Source organism: Rhipicephalus microplus, chromosome X, assembly GCF_043290135.1.
Source record: "Rhipicephalus microplus isolate Deutch F79 chromosome X, USDA_Rmic, whole genome shotgun sequence".
Taxonomy (NCBI): Eukaryota; Metazoa; Arthropoda; class Arachnida; order Ixodida; family Ixodidae; genus Rhipicephalus; species Rhipicephalus microplus.
Window position 1 is genome coordinate 368,041,943 of NC_134710.1, and position 15,497 is coordinate 368,057,439.

The following is a 15,497-nucleotide window of genomic DNA, read 5'->3' on the forward strand; positions in this document are numbered from 1 at the left end:
AGTAGTGGCCACTATGCTTATTTTGGCTTTATGTGATTGTATTTTTACAAAAATGAAGGGGCCCCTCAGTCCATTCTTCTTCTTTCATACATTAAAATGCACGCTTATCTCTCAAAAAGTAGACAAGAATCATAGTTATCGGCAAAAAAAGAAAAACCTTGGAGGACGCTTGAGCTTCGCTTTCAAGGGCAGAACGCGATCGCCATCCCAATCGCTAGCCTGGCTTCGCTTCTCGTGTAGACTTGTGCCGGCTCCTATATCCATGCTGAACATAAAAACTTCGCACGTGGGCCCTTCGCGCCATCTTGTGGGTTTTCTGCCTAGCTGCTGAAGTACCTCCGAGATGTGCACACCCCTAATGCTGAACGGTTTATACAGGATCTGCCCCAAAAGTTTCTGGAATTTTGAATTTATAAATAATTTATTTGATCTAAGTTAGCAATCATTTTCGAACTTTTCAAAGTACTCTCCCCCCTGGTTTAATGCATCATTGCCAACGGATCACCCAATCATTTAAAGTGCCCTGGAAGTCGCAAACTAGAACCTCCTTCAGTGAGATCATCGAAGATTCTTTTACAGTCTTCAGCGCCCCATGCAAAGTTCCTTTCTCGGTTCTTTTGATCACTGGGACAAAAGAAGGTCTGGTGGGGCCAGATGGAGGCCATACAGGGGCTGGAGCAGTGCTGCTACACCTGCTTTGGCCATCAGCTTGGAGGCAATCAAAGTGGTGTGACTACTAGTTCATATCACTAGATGGGACTTTTGGCTTCATTTACGAACGGACCTTATTCACTAGAATATCCTTTGTCAAAACATGACGAAGGGTTGTTTCAATATTCCGCACTCCTCCACGTTATCTAAACACTTAGTCTCTGCTCCTTATCCAATACTTCATGCACTTTTTGCACTGATTCATTTGTTTGTGATCTCGACAGACATTTGGAGCTAATGTCGTCATTGACAGACTTCTGCCTTTCCCGGAAGCTCTGTGCCACATCGGAGTAGGACTTAGTCTTATCGCATTGTCACCGTAGGCTTTTTGAAGTGTTTTGAGCATCTCCGGGCTGTTTTTATTTCTGTGGCACACACAACCTGAATCTATGACACTGCTGATAAAAACTACCATGCTTACTTGCATAATCCTCGCACTCACAATTCTCACACCCTCCCCCACATTGGCAAACGAAAATGCCATTTTATTTTTTCTGAGAGTTTTATTGCATCCCCAAAAGTTTCAGCCGGAATGTCATCTGCACCTTCCAACCACTGATGATGATAGTGCACGAAAGCCTGGTGCCATCTCTTAAGCATTATGCGTACTATTAAGCACAGAGCCCTAATTCAATCCAAGTCAAAGTGTCAAGTGTGTGTCGCGGCATGCTAGTATATGTTGTTTTTGTTCTGTGGTTACGTTACGGGCCGATACGGAAGCTGCACGGCTGCTTTCAAGTTGAAAGGGATTGATAATGCTCTAAGCAACCGCAACAGGGCCACCGGTAGGCACTTTAGAGGCGATGAGTTTTGTGTTTACTACTGGTGACACAGCACGAGTAGCTGAAAGCCACCAAGGGGCCCTAGGCATTCCGTGTGCTTAAGACTGAGATGGATGGTAAAACTTTATTTCTTCAGAAGATAACTGCGGACAATTCCATATTAGATGGCCATCAGCCCAAGGTTGATATCGTAGGCTAATCTTTTGCGGGCTCCCGTGATGAACGCTAACTCTATGCTCGCAAGCTTTGCATAAGGTATTCCAAAACTCAACTATTTGCTTGCGGCTTTTGTGTCTCAAATAAATCTTGTCTTGCATTCAACTTGTGGTTTTATAATTAAGGTAAGTCTTTATGAGTACTTCTCAAAGCGTGTAGTTAGTTGCAGCATGAGAATATGGATTTTCAGTCACTTCGTTCCCCCCCCCCCCCCCCCCCAAATTTTTCTCGCGTAATTCTCGCACCCCGCAACTTTTCATCGGTACTTCTTGGGAAAAAGTGTGATGATTAGCAAGTAAATATGGTAATTGATTTTTTTTTCTCGACGAGGGTGCACTAAATACCTTGGCATAATGGTTTGACCCGTCTTAACGACTACTCGCAGGCCACTGAAATTGAACTCATTTTGAAGCCTAATATCCCCACTAACTTCTGCCTCCTAAGTGCCGCCTGACCAGGTGGCACTGCTGACTATAAAAAAAATTCTGGAAACTTTTGAGACAGCTGTATACTCAAATAAGTCGCTGTTGGTATGCAAAAGGGTGCATGCGGGATGACTGAGGGTCCCTCAGAATGAGAAGTCATGGGTACAAATCCTCGATCCTACTCAAATTGAAGATTTTTTATTATTTCTTTATTTGCTTCTACCTGGAAATTTTGCTCTTGGAAAATGCTGATTTTTCGCTCACAACTAAAGACATTGACTCTGCTGACACCAGAATTTCTGCTAAACGAGCTCTGTAACACTACAGGGTTAAAAAAAAGTGTATGTACTATTCTCTCACCCCACAGTCATGATGGTAAGATTTTAACAAGTTTAAAGGTCACATGTGCACAGGTACGTGGTACTAACAACAATGCCGATTTGCATTGTCAATGTTCTGTAGGAGAACTTTAGGTACTCAAGTGACTGGTATGTCAACCATGGTCTGTTTTCCGATTGTAAACCTGAGGCTTCATGCTTGTCGAAAGTTTTCAAAAAACCACTTATGGCTTGTCTCGAAAAAAAAAAAAAATCATAAACTCAGACAGTAATTTCGCCAGTGGCTTGTACACTTATGTATCGACCTACATTTCCGCACACTTCTGTACATTTCTGTATGGCTTGTATACTTCTGTATGTTTTTTGTTCAATTGCTTATAAATCTTTCCATCAATGAGAGCAAGCACCTCTTTTTTGGACTGTTTTCTGGGAGTACAAAGGTTGTCGTCTCTGCCTCAGCATGCATTTTTGGGAGTAACGGGTGGAAGGGTTGGATCATACGTATTTGCAACAGACCACGTTCTATGAACCCTCATTGGAAAGGTGCATAGCTGCATTCTCTGTACTGGACAACAATTCAGAAAGGCCTTTGAGATTCATTTTGATGGTATCATTGCCGAAGAAAACTGTCCTGAGAAAAAAAGCACATCAAACTTCAGGTGTTTGACTGCATAAATGTACTGTCGTATGTAAGTGGTTCCGACAAACCTTTTCGAAACGAAATGAATAATTCTCCCTGAAGCTTAATCTTGGTAAGGCTGATGATTGCACAAATTATGTAAAATTGCACAAATATAGTTGTTCCTTGTACAAAATTTATTGTGCATAAGTCATCTGGTGGAAGTGTAGGATCCCCATCATATTTTTTTTATGCAGCTGTTGTTTCTGTAACCATCTCCTGTCTTTTTTTGTGTCAGGCAACAGTTGGCCTCTGGAACCACGGGGGTGACCCTGTCAGGTCCCTCAAGGTGAATGAACACGTTTCCTGGCTGCGTGAGCAACTGGCAAGCAATCCACGCTTTTTCCAGGAGAAAGTGCTGCAATATTTTAAGGTATGTGAAAGAAAAAGATTAGCACCATTGATCGTTCTGGCCAGTAGTTGCTTGTGCTAATCTTCTTTTACTGTGACTATACATCACCAGCACCACCCAGACATCCGTTTAAGGTAATCAAACCTCTTTGCTCTTGCAACTTTTGTCCAGTAGTACATCTTACAATGGTTTCCTACATTTACAAAGCGGTCGTAGCATACTGTATATCTTTCCACAAGGTGTAAATATTTTAAGGTATGTGAAAGAAAAACATTAGCACCATTGATTATTCTGGCCAGTAGTTGCTTGTGCTAATCTTCTTCTACTGTGACTGTACATCACCAGCACCACCCAGACATCCGTTTAAGGTCATCAAACCTCTTTTCTCTTACAACTTTTGTCCAATAGTACATCTTACAATGGTTTCCTACATTTACAAAGCGGTAGTAGCATACTGTATATCTTTCCACAAGGTGTACAGTTTGTCTCTAGAACTTGTGTGCAAATTTTTCATGGGCTGCCTATACACACATTTAAATGTATACCATATTGAAAAACAGGCTGGCATATGGTTGCATGTGTTGACTGATAAAGGTACGTTGATTTTGGTTTTAGTTATAGTTTAGAAATATGTTTTTTCTGTAGGGGGGGGGGGGGATGAAATCGTTCTTAGGTGCAGCTGTGGTCATTGTGGGCCATCCACGGAGTAGTTGGTAAGAGAAAACAAAAAGGTACGTGACTAGCAAACACAAAAAAAATCAGCCTTTTCAGTAGTTCAAAGTGATCTGAAGGAAAATTAACTATGAAGATTTTCATGCAAATAAGAATGCAAGATTACAGCCTTGTTATGGTTCAAGCAGTGTGAATTCAGACAGGGCTGGTCACTGTAAACACTGAATCACTAATTTTAGCATGCTTTGACTACATATGCATTTCTTCTGTACCTTTTCAGGACAACAAACATTGCCTGACACTAGTCATGAATCCTGATGAACATCACGAAGAGAAAATTCGGGCCTTGGAACAAAAGAACATAGACAGAAAGCTGGGGGAACTGGACAGTGAAAGCCGAGCCTCAATTTATGACCAGGGTAAAGTGTGGTTTTAGTTTTGAATATTCCTGGTTTAAACGCTGATTGCATTGAGTGGCTGGTTCTGTCTCTTGGAAGTTTTTATAATACCGTATTTACTCATAATGAACCCACCCTCCACCATGGCTCTTGAAAAAAAAAAGTCTACTTTTCAATGTATCTGTTCATTTTATTTCGGTGAGATAGCCAGTGTCATTGACAATCGAAGCAACTTCAAATCACGTCATTATCTCACAAATTAACGATGCAATAAAAGTCAAAACATAGTTTAACAACAATAGGTCTATGCTAAACAGTTGCGAGCAGCACGAGCGTTGACGATGCCTATCAAAATATGTCTCGTCTTTTGCAGCAGAGAGCCATCTGTCTAACGCCGAAGAAATTTCTTTGCTCATACAGTCAAACATGAATATATCGAACTCGAAGGGGATCGCGAATTAGTTTGATATATGAAAAATTCAATATAAAAAAAAAATAGAGGCCCCGAGAGCTTACCTGTAGCAGATCATCACCATCAATAGGTGCATTCAAGAGTGACAACTAATTCCGCACACACGTCGTAACAGAATTATTTATTTGCGTGAAGAAAATCCCTTATCTTCGCCTGCTTCTTGGTTTTTGAAATGAAGTTGAAGACTCTAGTCTAGATCTTATTAAGGCTGTCCAGGTGCAACAGTCTGGTTCCCTCCATGTCGCCTATACAACGGCTAATGACACCGAATGCTGCCCCTACTACCGTGGCGTAGTACGCATGTGTAGCCAGCACCTCGTCCAGACGTTCCTCCTCATCACTTGAGCTGGTGGCCTGGACATCCTGGGTCCCTGCGACCGCAGCTACTATGTCCTCGTCAGCAATGGTCACCAGGGCCTGGACATTGCAGTGCGTTTCTATGAAGTCATCCGCAGACACTTCGTGGGGAACTGCTGCCGGGAAGCAGAACGACAACTCACGAAACTCGTCTTCTATGCGCTCGTCGTCGTCGCCTTCACCAGTTCCCACAAGTTACGCCGTCTCAAAGCCTGCCTTGTGGAAGCAGTTGACCACTGTGTCTGTCTTCACGTCTCGCCAGGCATTGAAGATCTCCACGGGAGAAAACTTCGCGGAGATTTCTGGTCACTCCATCGTCATCCACAGCTGGATGTCCCGGCTGCTGACAGCTTCGTTTTCGCCAAAATTGGTTTTTCCAACGATGTACTAGTGCTGCCTAAATCGGTGAAGCCACCCGGTGTTGTCGGTGAAGTTGTTTCACCGAGTGTAGCGGCAAACCATTTGGCCCTGGCGATCAGCATCGGGCCATCTACCGGAATGTTCTTCGCGCGCATTTCTATAAACCAGGCATAGAGTGCCTTTTCTACATTCCCATGGGCAGAAGCGCGCACATGATAGACTCCCGATGTTAGCTGCTCCGCCGCCTTTGCCTTGATATCTGCTTTGTTCTCCAACAAGGTACTCGGAGTGCTCTGTGGTATCCCGAAGTCGTCCGCGACCGTCGAACATTTATTGCCTGCCTCAACACGCTGAATAGCCTTCAACTTCGTCACAAAGTCAAGGGTCTTGTGCTTCTTGACACTGGCCATAGCTGCACGAGAAGTCGATAATTCAAGTACTCCGCAGAGGCTTTGCACACCACACACTAAGAGAAATGCTGCACGTGCGATGGTACGTAGGCGACGCGACAATAGAAGCAACGCGCTCGGGAGGCGATGGCCATCTGCGAGGGCAACAGCAAAAAGCGTGAGCTGTGGTTAGCTGATCAAAACTCCAAAACAGCAACAAAAAATAAAAGGTGAAAGGAGGAGGACGTCAGCACCTTCGTTCCTGCTCTCTGAGCTGACGAGTACACGGAGAAAGCATGAGAGAAAAAGAAACAAAAAAAAAAGCCGTTCCGCAAGTTGGAGATTGTGCAGTCCAAGCCCTCTCGGTCTTACCTTTTTTTGAGTGTTTCGGGTTTTGATGGAGGCATGGTGCCGCACGGAGGTTGCCGGGCATGCGAGTGACAAAACGCACCTTTGAACTCGCACGCGAAGCTGCGCTGCCGCGGAGATCGCAGGGCGCGGCGAGTGCCGAAGTGCACCTTCCATTCGCGCGGTGTTGGATATATCCGAAGGCAGGTAAAAATACCGTTCGATATGAACATGCAAATTTCTATACATTTACAACGGAATTTCTAGGGGATAAATTAAGAGTTCGATGTACCTGAAAACGTGATATATGTGGGTTTGATATAACCGTGTATATATAGCACCACGCAAGCACAGCGGCACAAAAACAATGCTAAAAACAAAGTGCACCCCCCCCCCCCCCCCCCCAATAGCGCGAATGGTACGACGTGCACCTGCAAAGTGCGTGTGTCGCCATCCAACACTGTGTTTCTGTTGTCGGGTTTGTCGTAGTGAACTTACACCTGCTGCGCAAGGCATGATGAGCCGGTAGGCTAGCGACACGGCCGATCTTAAACTTGGTTGAGCATGCGCTGGAGCATGAGAACCATGCGGTGGGACGACACTTTGGCATCGATCCGTACACATTTGTTACAGGAGAAAACAAGGAGAGTTTCGGGCGACAAAAAAAGTTCATTGCGCATATTGCAGGCCTAAACAAGGACAGTTTCCTCTTTGAGCGAAGTTAGTTGAACAGAGGCTTTGTAGTCTTGCATTGAATTGAAGGTCAGCAGCAGTTGGACAGCGAGTTTCTCAGTACAGTCATGTGAGATTTTTGCTGTTATAACTCCCATGACATTTTTTTCTCCCGTGTAATCAACCCTGCCCTCAAATTAGCATCAACTTTTCTGACAAAAAAAAAAGGTGGGTTCATTACTCGAGTAAAGATGGTAACTGTTTTGTGAGGGTATGTTGTCACAAAATTACATAAAGCTTTCGGGTGGTAATGTGACAGATTAGTTGGAACCTCATCTTATACAACAGTTCAAGACAGTTGCACCTCATATAATGTATCATATTAAAGGCAAAGAAGAACTCAGGTTTCAGTGAATAATGCTTGAGGGTGTATAAAACTATAAATAATAATGACATCATTACTTTTTTAATTGCGAAATAAGTGTAAATGTATGACACAACTTGCTACTGCTTGAGAAACATCCTAGTACTAGCTTGATAATGTAGCAACCTCTCAATGTGCTTATGTCATGCCATATAACGGTACATAATTTATTTATTTATTAGAATACCCTCAGGGCCCGTAGGGCATTACAGAGGGGGTGGGTACAGCATATATAACACACAAGAAAGAAAGACAAAATAAAGAAACAAGTATCAGATGCGCAAATCAGGAAGGCAACAGAAGTCAACTAAAAATGTATAAGAATTCAAGCACATACAAGACAAAGATAGATAATGGAAACTGCGTATAGTTACAAGCATTGCTGAGAAATTGCAGTCTTGAATAACAAAGGGTCTGTTATTGATACAACGGAAGAGGGAAGGTGGTTCCAATCGGCGCCTGTTCTCGGTAAGAAGGCTGCTGAAAAGAATTTGGTGCGGCAAAACGGAATGGCAACCTTATGCTGATGATCAATGCGCGATGAGTGGTATGACGGTTGTGAAATGAGGTCTCGCTTCATTGATGGATTGTGAAAAAATAATAAGACATGAATGGAAGGTTATAATCAGTATAGTAAATACAGGTTGGCATTCATACTAACACAGAACAAGAAAGAAACAATCGAGCGCAGATTGGTATATTTACAAATAGACCGAGCAGATGTCCTCAGCCACTCGTAAGAAAAGATGCTTGTAGTGCATTGTAATGAAATAAAATGCAGCTTGTGCATTTCTATTTAATTCCTGGGAAATATAACTTTTTGATGTCACTTTTGAGCTTTGGATGGTTGAAAAGTTTAGTTTTTCTAGGCTCTGTGCACACTTGCACAATCATGTTTCAGTAGTTCCATTATTGCATGGTGTTGCATTGACTTTGCTTGCTTGGAAAACCCACTCTAGCTGAATGCAAGAGAAAATGCTGCATTCATGTCGTGTGTTTTTTGTTGGCGTATGCGAATAGTGAACTTTAGGTTCGAAGCGAATTCAAAGGGAATTGGGATTTTGGTTGAATAATTTTAAATTGAATTTGAATAGTATATATCACATATTATAAAGAAAAACGGTCATATTTGTCACGAACTATCTGTCCATATTGACCTAATTAACTGTACGACTTAACATTTTTTTAGTATTGAAACAATGCCTGAGCAAATGCAATTTTTTTGGTTCAAAGAAAGTGGAAACAACTTCGAATAGTAGCAGGATTTGACTCTTGGTAGAATGCTAGTGATAACCTGTAAAATACCTAGTTTTTAAATTTACTGTACTTAAAGCATATGAGGTAGTATAAGGATCTTTTAACTTAAAAATGATGAATCAACGCGAGGGTAATATGCCCATTTAACCTTGAAGTGGAGCTTCAAAACAGTGCGGAGTTCCCCTGGTTAAGTGTTTTCATTGTTTAGCACATATTTACTGCAGTGAAACCACTTTTACAGGTGGTTACATGCGGACAAATATATGGTCCGTACGTTTCACCTGCACTTTGTAAACTGGTTCACGGAGGGGAGGCATTGCACCTCGGTATCCATTTAAAAAGTTTAACGTGGCGGGGGCAGCACCATGGTATTCATTTCTATAAAGTGCAGCTGTTGAGCAAGGCAAGTTCACTAATTTGCGGCACCTGCTCGTGAGGTAGTGCCGAGTCTGTGCAGCACAAGATGGGTGCAGCTGCAGCAGACGACACAGCCGATTGCATTCGTGTTTGTTTTAGTGGCATCCAACAAGTGCGACAGCCGATGTTTTCCAGTAGTTGCACCTACTACGCAACGTAAGCTACGCTGCCTTTTAGGAGTCACAGCTGTCACAGCCACCACAACCCGCAAAACAGCTGACCAGTAGCATAGGGCTTGCATGGCATCTGCACTCTTGTATTCGTTTCCACGTCATGTTGCCCCTGCACTTGCTGAAATATCCATGCACGACGACAGCACCGAGATGGCACTATCATGAACCAGTTCACGAAGTGCAGGAGAAAAAAAATAGTTAAAATTGATAAAAAGCTTGTAACCACAAGCAGACAGTTAGTAACAGGAGCTGTTACTAACTTTCTTGGACACTTACTAACAGTTGTGACCTTTTTACTACGTAAGTTTGTGGACACCTAAAGGTTACAACAGTTCTTTTGCGCACTGTTCTAACTTTTTTCTATGCACCTGTTTAATCAACTAGTTGAAAAAATGTTAGAGGCCATTATTACGAGCATCTATCAACCTATTACTAGCATGGGGATCCGTTCAAGTTCATTGAGGCGCTATATGTAAGCTTAGTACCCCTGTCTTGGGTCTTGTGTATTAGGCAGGGTGAATCAAATGGACCTATACATTTAAGCAAGTGCTTTCACGGCTTAGCACTCCTTCACTGCAGCGAAACCACCTTTTTAGGGAATTGCATGCATACTACGATACTTTTATTCGTTCATTTCGAATAGGTCATAATTTTCAATAAGTTAAATTTGAATTGAAGTAAATTTGAATGCTGTAATATTTGTTCAAAGATTCAAAGCATTCAAATTTTTGCTCAAGCGTAGTTTTATGCAAGAAGCTGTAGCACCTGCTGGTGTACAGTTTAGACTAGGGATGGTGTATGCACAACTCTTTGCTCGTGGGTGGGCGGTTTAGATTGTGCTAGAACTATGTGAAGCCTCAAAATACAGTTCTCTTTCAAACTGTGCATTTTCTTTGCACAAAACTGGTGCTTTGATGTTTCCACAATGTTATCTCAAAAGTGTTTTGAACCATTTTTTATAAAATGACCTCTATATCAGAGTTAATTGCTCCTTGAATCAATTGCTGCAAAAATTTCTCAAAATATAAATGAAATGGGGAAAGCTAAGCTCTCTCTTGTGGACCTGGAATGCCAGTGACAAGTTATTGCAAGTTATTGCCATGGCTGAGATGGCAGTTGAAGCTGGAGGGTTTCATTACTAATAGGGAGTCCTCCTACTTCAGGGTGATACCAGGCATCGCTCAAAACACTCTTTAAGAAATAAACGCCTGTTTTTTTCTTTTTCTGTCGAGAATGAATGGGGCTACAGGGAATTGTCGCACACATAAAACTTTTTCCGTGCTCTCTCGTTTTGATCATCAAATTGTAAGCTACACGGGGGGGGGGGGGGGGGATGAAATGGAGGAAATAAGTTACATCAGTGCAAGTCATGACCTTGAGCGCATGTGATCAAATGTGATCGCTCTCTTTCATTCTAATTCCTGTGTGCAAGTGTGGCTCACTGCAAAATGTGAGCAGACTATGGAGATTGATGCCAGCGTGGGGCGGAACCTTGTAGCAAGAAGTATGTCTAATCCAAATGCCACTCTTCATTTATGTCAGTTATTGCCTAATAGCATACTATCTGTGCAGCGTCAAACAGTGAGCATTGGCAGCTTCCAAGAGAATGAGCACAGGCTTCTGTATGAAAAGAGGGAAACTGAGAAAATGGCAACATAGTAGTCCACTTCTAAATTGTCCTTTCCATGCACGACTGCAAGATTCGGCTGAGCTTTTCATAGCAGCGTTTACTTTTCACTGAATGATATTTCTTACCCAGCTGGAAGTGCGGTTCATGACACCTGTAACAGTTTGCATGAACTTACCGTATTTACATCATTGTAGGTTGACCTATTTTATCAAATATTGAATCAAAAGTTTGGTGGTCAACTTTCAATCAAAATAGAATCTAGTTGCCAGTACTGCCAGTTGTGGTAAGACAAATGAGAAATCGGGGATGCTGTGGCATGGCTACAACATCACATTTGCATTCTGGCTCTACCTGTAAAGTGTACTGTGTTTTTTTGTGTATAACCTGCACTCTCAGCAATGATTCGTGGAAGATTTTCTAAAAGTGGCTCCTGTTTACAGCGTACTGCGTTCCGAAATCGGACATGAAGTTGGCCCGATTTTTCTGGTGTTCAATTTTTTTGGGGCAGACTGCCATGCCATCTAGAAGCAGCAACACAAAACACAAATAATGTGCCTAATAGTGGGTGTTCCTATCAACAGGCAGCGTGACAATCGGCTCACTCCCAAAGACTGGGTCAGTGAAGTGTCCCGATTTCGATGCATGGAGCCCATGGGGAGTTTTACAGCTCGTATGATTGAACAGATCTGTCGTAGCTATGGGTAGGAACAGGAACTGTCGTTGACTTCACTACTGTTTGTTGAAACCTGGTTTAGACCAATCAACGAGCTGCGTGCTGCGTTACGTCCCCGATCGCCGAGTTGTCGTTACTGCGCGTGCAAGGAGATTGGTGAAGCGTAGGAAAGGAGCACGGGAATTGTTTTTCGAAATGGAGGCTGTGCATGGCGCGCAGCTCTGTAATATTCAGAAAACGTGATTGCTGTGGTCTACTTTACGAATTACCGAGCTTGTTCGGGGAGTAAAAAAAAAAGTTGGAGTCTGTTGACTGGCCCTTTAAAAATACGCCTTTATATCTACCAGTGTTCTCTCACACCATTCTTGGTAAAGTGCTGTAATGGAGGTCCCAATTCAGTCTCCAACTACGGGACCTCCTTTTGTATACTGTCTGTAATGACTTTACTTCATAGTAACAATGAAATTTGATTCTGATTATGATTCTAATGCATCATAACCGTTGCCTCCGCGATTGCTTCCTTCAACACGTCGTTTCTGAGCGTCCGTCCCAGATTGCTTCCTTCAACACGTCGTTTCTGAGCGTCCGTCCCATTCGGCGCGTTTTTAATAGGAGAAGGCCTTTTTTGTCAACTCCTTAACACGAACCAAGTGGTGACCTTACCGCAGGCGTCACCGTCATTCATAGCATGCATCTATGCCAAAAATAGCTGTGCGACGCCCGCTGGCTCTGCTTAGCTTTAACCTCACATTCCCGCTTGTCCTCGCCATGCAAATAATTGTCGCCAGCCAAAGAAAACACACGACACACGTTGTGTTGCCCTCTGATTGGACAGTGAGGTTCAATTACTCCTACATCTCGTGAGTAGTCGACTTTAGCCCAAATTCAGCGTCCTTCAATCACGCTCTCTGGCTGTCACATCGCTCTTTCTGGTTCTGCTCGCACGGTTACCTACCGTATTTACTCGCGTAATTAACTCACCTTTTTTTTTTTTTTCAGAAAAGTTGACGTCAATTTGGAGGGGGAGGCTTCATTATACAGGAGAAAAAAAAAATGTCTTGAGGGTTATAACGTCAGAAATTTCATAGAACAGTATTAAGAAACTCGCTGTTCAACCGATGCTGGCCTCGAATTCAGTGGCGGAAATGTGGAGCCCCGATTCGAGAACTTCTCTCCACAAAAAAAAGACTGTCCTTGTTTCCACTTGCAAAGTGCGTGACGAACCTTTTTTGTAGCCTGAAGCTGTTTTCTCCCATAACAAACACGCACAGATTGCTACAAAGTGTTCTCCAGCTGCTCGGTTCTCATGCTCCGGCGCATACTTGGCCAACTTTTTGTTTAAAACTGGCCAATCGTGCCCCGCGCAGCAGATGTCCAACGAAGTTCACTACGACAAACCCAACATCAAAAACGCAGCGTCCGATGTCGGCGCACGTATGCTTGCGGCCTTGCGGGTGAGCCGCGCCATTCCACCAGGTTGCGCTTTGTTGTAGCATTGTTTTTCACGTTGCTGTGCTTGTGTGGCGCCATAAGCAAAGAGGTTTCTTCTGTGCTCAACAGATGAGGCTCTGCCACAAATGGCGCGACTATTAAAGTTTGATTGACATTGTGTGCACTCGCGCTGCTCGCCACAGTTTAGCATGGTTATAAAACTTAGTTTTTACTTTTATTGCATCAGTATTTTGTGATATAATGGCGTAGTTTAACATTGTTTCGATTGTTAAAGGTACTGGATATCTCACCAAAATAAAAGGAACAGATACATGAAAAGGTAGAGTTTATTTTCAAGGACCAAGGTGGGCGATTGTTTCATTATGCGAGTGGGTTCGTTACGCGGATAAATATGGTACTTTAGCTACCACAAGCATCTATGAACACAGGGGTTTGTTTAATAATTGATGATGGACGTTATTTGTCATGATGAAGATGTATGACTATGCATGGCTTCCAAAATAAACGTGCGTGGCGTGTTTTTCTTCGACCATCTCTATCGCCGTGCTTCCCAGCAAAATGAAAGAGTATCGCCTCGCGCCAGGCTACAGCATGAGGGCGCAGATTCCGGCGGCAGAGACCGCAGCAAACAGCAGAGCGCACATGATTTCAGGGTTCGCATGGTTTTTATTTACGCTTACGCACAAGAATCACTGCCAGAATCTTCTGGCTGAACTGAAGGAAAGTATTGTTTCTGTTACTGCATTTATTTTGGTCCAATTTACGAAGAATATGGATAATGCTGCATTTTCCTGATAAATAATTGTAAGGAGGTATCAATTCGTCTGTGGCCGTATTACTTTTTTTTTTCATTACGGTTCATTTTGTCTGGGTGCTAAGTACCTCGATTTGAGAACTATAGAGGCATTCTAGTATTCCTCCTTTCTGGAGACTTGTATGGGGGAAAACTGGGCTAATTATCATTGTTGAATCGTATTGCTCTCCTGTTCTGGCTTATAATTTCACTATTATATCGTGTAAAGATATATTATTAGGTGGTCAACCGAAGCGCAGTTAGGCTCTAGATAACCGAGTACTCTGGTCATGTCATTGAAATAAGGTACGTGATAAGTAATTTTGCTGGAATAAAAGCATGGATTAGCCAACCAACATTCGATACTCTCCACGTATTTCACAGTAAAAATGCCTGAGTTGTCATCATCTCCTTTTTCGTGTCTGAGTTATCATCTCTTTTTTCCAGAGGTGGGCATGGCCCACCTCTTGAAACAAGCTTTCATCGTGCGATTGGGACGGCCGGAGAGAAGCCCGCCATCTCGGGGGCCACGATCTAAGCATCAATGTGGTGCATCCATGTCAAGCGATGGTATAGCTATCAAACACCAATATACATAGCGCAAGCACTCTTATATGAATGTACAGTTGTACAGTAAACATTAAACTACTGTAAAAACCAGAATATAGGTCAGACAGAAATATAGGTAGACCCCTCCCAACTTTGAATCTCCGAAAAAGAAATGTTTAAAAATCATAAAGTATCGCTGCGCATCCTTACTTTGATAAATACACGACACAACCAGCTGCACTATGGTGCCGTCTCTTTTTATTTCGATGCTAATCTTAAGTAGTTAAACGCGAGAAGGCCATGAAGTTCTGTCACTCAGACTCGTCGAAACTTGAGTTCGACGGCGTCTGTTTCTCACTGGTTACGTCCCAGAGTGCGTTGTCCTCCATTCCATTCAATGCGTTGCTGATGGAGCATTTGCAGAAAGACTTGCGCACCAACTTTTCCGGGAGAGATTTCTAAGCTTTTTGTTGTGTGCACTGTGCATGCTTTCCCTTGCCCTGAAGCTCATTTTTTAAAAAAGTGGTATGGTCTATCAACCGGGCAAGCAAACTAGAACTCGCAGTGCCTCTGGTGCCACCCGTGTGTCTAGTTAGCATGCTACAACGGTGACCTAAAGCTGGTACAGTTGATGCAATGGAGCATGATGCAAGTGATTTGAAAGTTAGGCTGTTACTACATCGGAAAAGACTGTCCACGTGTGAATTATTTTGATGAAGGCGAAATGGTAGGTGTTCGTATACTGTGCGATGTCAGTGCACATTAAAAACATCATCATCCCCATGAGAATTTTCTGACTGTACAAAACGAACGAGTTAACTTGCAACAACGAGGAAATAGTGCCGTCGTAATACCCCTTGCACGTGCGGTGCACATGCAGAACTTGTCATTGAACACGTGGGAATGGTGAGCAAAGTGAATCGCCACACATTATTAGAAGTCCTGGTGAGATCCGCAA

At 43.0% G+C, this 15,497-nt stretch overlaps 1 protein-coding gene across 3 annotated transcripts in view; it reads left to right on the forward strand.

Annotated features, from left to right (window-relative positions):
* LOC119161093 (presequence protease, mitochondrial) overlaps positions 1–15,497 on the forward strand; it is a 271,037-nt gene that overhangs the window by 161,437 nt on the left and 94,103 nt on the right. For all 3 annotated transcript variants that reach the window (XM_075879940.1, XM_075879942.1, XM_075879941.1), the window contains exons 13-14: positions 3,390–3,524; positions 4,456–4,594. In XM_075879940.1, the coding sequence (XP_075736055.1) occupies positions 3,390–3,524; positions 4,456–4,594 (274 nt within the window). The remainder of the gene's footprint in view (positions 1–3,389; positions 3,525–4,455; positions 4,595–15,497) is intronic.